Source organism: Leopardus geoffroyi, chromosome C1, assembly GCF_018350155.1.
Source record: "Leopardus geoffroyi isolate Oge1 chromosome C1, O.geoffroyi_Oge1_pat1.0, whole genome shotgun sequence".
Taxonomy (NCBI): Eukaryota; Metazoa; Chordata; class Mammalia; order Carnivora; family Felidae; genus Leopardus; species Leopardus geoffroyi.
The window spans coordinates 107,470,384-107,474,685 of NC_059328.1; the positions used below are offsets into that span (position 1 = coordinate 107,470,384).

General features: G+C 48.7%; 1 protein-coding gene across 1 annotated transcript; it reads left to right on the top strand.

Annotated features, from left to right (window-relative positions):
* Window positions 1-1,624: 1,624 nt before the first annotated feature.
* On the top strand, window positions 1,625-3,546 carry LOC123596706 (putative small proline-rich protein 5). The gene is made up of 2 exons (XM_045475064.1): window positions 1,625-1,726; window positions 2,942-3,546. Exons 1-2 carry the CDS (start codon window positions 1,645-1,647, stop codon window positions 3,190-3,192), a joined length of 333 nt encoding a protein of 110 aa, XP_045331020.1. The 5' UTR covers window positions 1,625-1,644; the 3' UTR covers window positions 3,193-3,546.
* Window positions 3,547-4,302: the final 756 nt, after the last annotated feature.

Here is a 4,302-nt window from a genome sequence, read left to right on the forward strand (position 1 = left end):
GGCCTGGCCCCTCCTTCCTCACCACTGGCCCAGCACAGCACAGTGCCCAGCACCCCATGGAGGTGTACTCCATCTTGATGAATAAATAGCCATCCCAGGATAACTTCCCCACATGGCCTTTCTTCTCTGCTATTAGGGACCTGAACTGAAATCCCTTTCCAAGACTCTCTAGGGTTGCTTCCATCAGAGTGACACCAGGCCAAAGGATTTCTCCCCCTGGATTCCTCTCAGTTTCTCTCACTTGTTCTGTGCCCACCCTGCCAGGACCATATTTTGGGAGAGAGACCATCAATTTCCAAGCCTTGTGTCTTTAGTGTTACAGTCTGACTTCCCAAGATCTTGGGATAGTCTAAGTTTTTCAGTAGAGCTACAGCTAAACTCTGTGTTGAGATTTGAGCACACCACCCTCACCACCAGCGTGCCAACTTCCATTTCTTTCAGACAAGGTCTTAGGATGCTGGCTGGCAAGTGCCACTACTTGCCCTCAAATTTTGCAATTACATATTCCATGCTTCCAAGAGTGTGTCTTGCCTAGTATTTCAGAGCCCAACTCTGGAGCACCCAACAATTGTGGAATGCTCATTCTGTGCCAAATACTTGTACTTTATGTATGCTGTGCAGTTTAAGCCATTTAACAAGCAGGTTGGTGTGGTTATCTCCCTTAGGAGTTGAGGAAACTGAAGCTCAAAGACATTAAGTGCCCAATGTCACCCACCGGTAAAGATCAGGACATTTGTTGGGGTTGTTTCAAAGATATTCCATCCTCAAGTATGGAGGGCATCAAGGTCTGTGCCCTATGTCATCCTTCTCTGTCTTGGGATCTCTAACAGGAGTAGGGAGGAAGAATTGGGATGGGACCCTAGCAGCTCAGAATCTGAGACCAGCCTAGGTGACTCCTCTAGAAGCTCAGTCTAAGTCAATGCTTGGCTTCCCCACCCCCTCCACCTTATGATAATCACTTCCTTGGGAATCCCAGAGTCTGGGTGACTTATACATATATATGTAAAAAGATGAGACATAAGTACTGTCTAATGTAACCACCTGGTTCCCCTGAATGGAGCCTAATGTTTTTTTCAATAGAAGGCAGGACAGAGGACTACAGGCCTCATTTATTGTCTAAATAATAATAGACACAAAACCAAAGCCGCTTGCCCTATCTTTCCACCAGTTCAAGCTGAATGTGGCTCTGAGCCCAGGTTAAGTCAAAGTCATGCATTTGCTGAGTGTAATGGGCTTCCCAGAGAGCTGTTCACCTCCTCAGTTGTTGAATTGCCCTGAAGACAATGCTGTCTGCATACCCCACCCAGGCCACCCCCTCCTCTCTGCCAAATAGAACTTCCTGGAACCCTGCCCTCACACCCCCATAACCAGTACTGTCCTGAATGTCTGCTTAGGACCCTCCCAGATGCCAAGGTTCTAAGTCAAAAGTCACGAGTGGGTTTGGAAATCCAAGGCAGCCAGCCTTGTAAAGTGACAGGGAGGTGGGGCGGAGGCCAGAGTAAAGGCACCATCACCCCAAGTCCTGCCATGCCACGAGAGAGGCTGACAGCCCTGGAGGGGTGAGTAAAACCTGAAATTTGAGGAAGGGACTAATTAGGACACTCCAATCCTAAGCCATCTCATGGCCTCAGGCAGGGATGTGAGATGTATAAAAGGTGGGAAGGCTCAGGGCAGCCCAAACCCTTTGGCATCTCCACACTCCAGCCTCTTGGCAAAGAGAACTTGGGTAAGTCTGGCAAAGCGGTGCCTCTGCTCGCAGCCTTGCTCCATGTGGTCCCAACCTGGCTGGGAGCTGGGCTGGAGCTCTGGGTGGTTGGCCGGAAAGACCTCATTTAGCATCTCTCTTTTCTGTATTATTGGGGACCAACCTGTAGCGGTCTGCAAGCCATCCAGCCAAGGGGTATGGGGGCTGGGCTGGGCTGGGAGAAGAAAGCCTCAGGCCGGTGCCTTGAGGATCCTGCTGGTTGTATTACGGGTGTTGGGTCTTGCCAGGTGTTGAAAGGGGGTTAGTAGAAGGAGCGGGTGTGCCAACTATGAGACATAGCAGCTGGCAGAGTTGCCTTTTATGGAAAAAGTAACTATAGGGTGGGAGAGAAGAAGGCTGCATTGGGGACAGGGGTGCAGAGACCCCGAGGAGCACAGAACAGCAGGGACAGGATGATGTGGCACAGGGGCAAGGTCCTGTCCGGGAATTGAGTACCACTGTTACACCCACTTGTGCTGTGTGACTGGAGACTAATTACTTCCCTCTCTGAGGTCCATTTTCTTCAACTGTAGTTAAGAGTCAAGCTAAAAGATACATTTTGTCTCTAGATTCCTCTTTTCTATAATTCTCTTAAAGAGTTGCTTTTAGAAATTTATTTAATACATCAAAATCCTTATGCTGTGTTCATCATGTGCCAGGTACTCTGTGTGGTTGCAGGTGTGCACACACACATGTACATGTATGTATGCATGCATGTTTATATGTATGTATTTTATGTACTCATTTAATCTCGACAACCCTAAGAGATGTGAGTACAGAGAGGCTAAGTAACTTGCTCAAAGTCACACAGCAGGTTAATTAGCCAGGACTCTGATCCCAGGCAATCCTGTTGCACATTCCATAGTTTTGCCATAAAAGTATATTCTTTTTGTTCTTGCCCTCCATGTCTTTCCTTCTCCCTCTTTCCCTTCTCCCTTTTTCTCCTGTTCCTTTCCTACCTCCTTCCTTCCATGTTTCTCTGTCTCAGAAAGAATTCAAATGACTTACAAACTTTTAGCCACAACTTATTCTCCACACACATTTACACACACACACCTTAAGTTGTGAAGCCACCAAGGCAAAGTAGAAGCAGAGCAGGATGTGAATGTGGCAGGAGGTCCCCCCCCAACCCAGCCTGGGGCCCAGAGTATCTCTGTGGTAAGGGTGCTCCTCACTTCTGTGTTTTTCTGTTTCTAGTTGTGCATCAACCCAGAATGTCTCAGCAGAAGCAGAAGCAGTGTGCTCCACCCCAGCAATGCTGCCCTCCACCCCAGCAGTGTGCTCCCCCACCCCAGCAGTGTGCTCCCCCACCCCAGCAGTGCTGTCCTCCACCTCAACAAACCAAGCAGCCTTGTCAGCCTCCACCCAAGTGCAAGGAGTCTTATGCGCCCAAGTGCCAACAGAAATGCCCACCCCCTCAGCAGTGCCAAAAGTCCAAGCAGAAGTAAGACCCCAGCATGTAACCAGAGGCAGAACCTCCAGGGAAAACAGCAGCATGAAGTTCACTGCCCCTTTCTCAGACAGCCAGCTGTCAGCCCCACTCACCTCCAGCTTCTGGCCTCAAGCACCAGGAGGGTGGCTTCTTCAATCTCGACCTCTTATTATCAGCTGCAATTTCCACCTCAGACAAGGATCTGGTTCTTAACTGTGTAACCATCCCTACTGACTTGTATTTAGATCACCGTCTGCTTCTCGGATCACCATCTGCTTCTCGGAAGTTTGGGCAGCAGGCCAGACACCTTTCTTACCACCTCCCTCTTTCACTCCTGTTTTCCAAACAATTAAACATAGTTCCTCTGGCACAAATGTTTCAGTCTGATTCTTTTGTTGTTGAACAGTGTTACATCCTGCAGGTTTTGTATCCTGCCCTTGCTGCAGAGCCCTAGGGAGTTGGGCATGTGGGTGTGGGCAGAGCAGCAGGCATGGTATGGATGTGCTTGTGAGCGGTGGGGCATTTCCAGTGGTCCTGCCAAGATAAGGATTTGAGGTGAGCACTTCTGCAGCATGGAGACACACCCCACACCCAGGGAAATCGAAAGCACAGCTGGAACCAGAGGGAGAACATGTGTGAGGAAAAAGCATCCTTGGCAGCAGAGAAAGAGCAAGGGAACCCCCCCCCCCCATCAGCTAAGAGCTACCTAGCAGAGGAGAAGGACTGAGGCAAATAAATTATATTTCAGAGAATACACTCCAAGGGCTTCCAGGTCCAAAGGAATTGAGAATAAGGCCTTAAACTTCTCCCATAAATAAAAGAGAAGACCAAATTTTCTCCAAGCTAACCAAATGTGCCATGGGGAAAAATCTATGCAACCACACTGTATACTCAACACACTATATCCATTGTCAACATGTGATTAAAATCAGAGCCCCCAGTTGTTCTTCAGTTGGGGATTCCCCTGAGCTATTTCCCCCTACTGCCCTCCCACTTTTGGTTCTTCACATTATCTGATTGTGGTAACCAGATAATTCAAACCTACAAGGGATCAAAACTGCTAGTTCCTATTGTTTCCACTACCTACTCTATCCCTCTCCACCAAACCCCGCTCCTATAAAATGGT

Bases quoted from the DNA above. Each gene is read 5' to 3' on its own strand.
- LOC123596706 (XM_045475064.1), top strand. From the start codon at position 1,645: ATGTATAAAAGGTGGGAAGGCTCAGGGCAGCCCAAACCCTTTGGCATC. The intron at 1,727-2,941 runs GTAAGTCTGGCA...TTCTGTTTCTAG, and splicing joins TCTTGGCAAAGAGAACTTGG to TTGTGCATCAACCCAGAATG.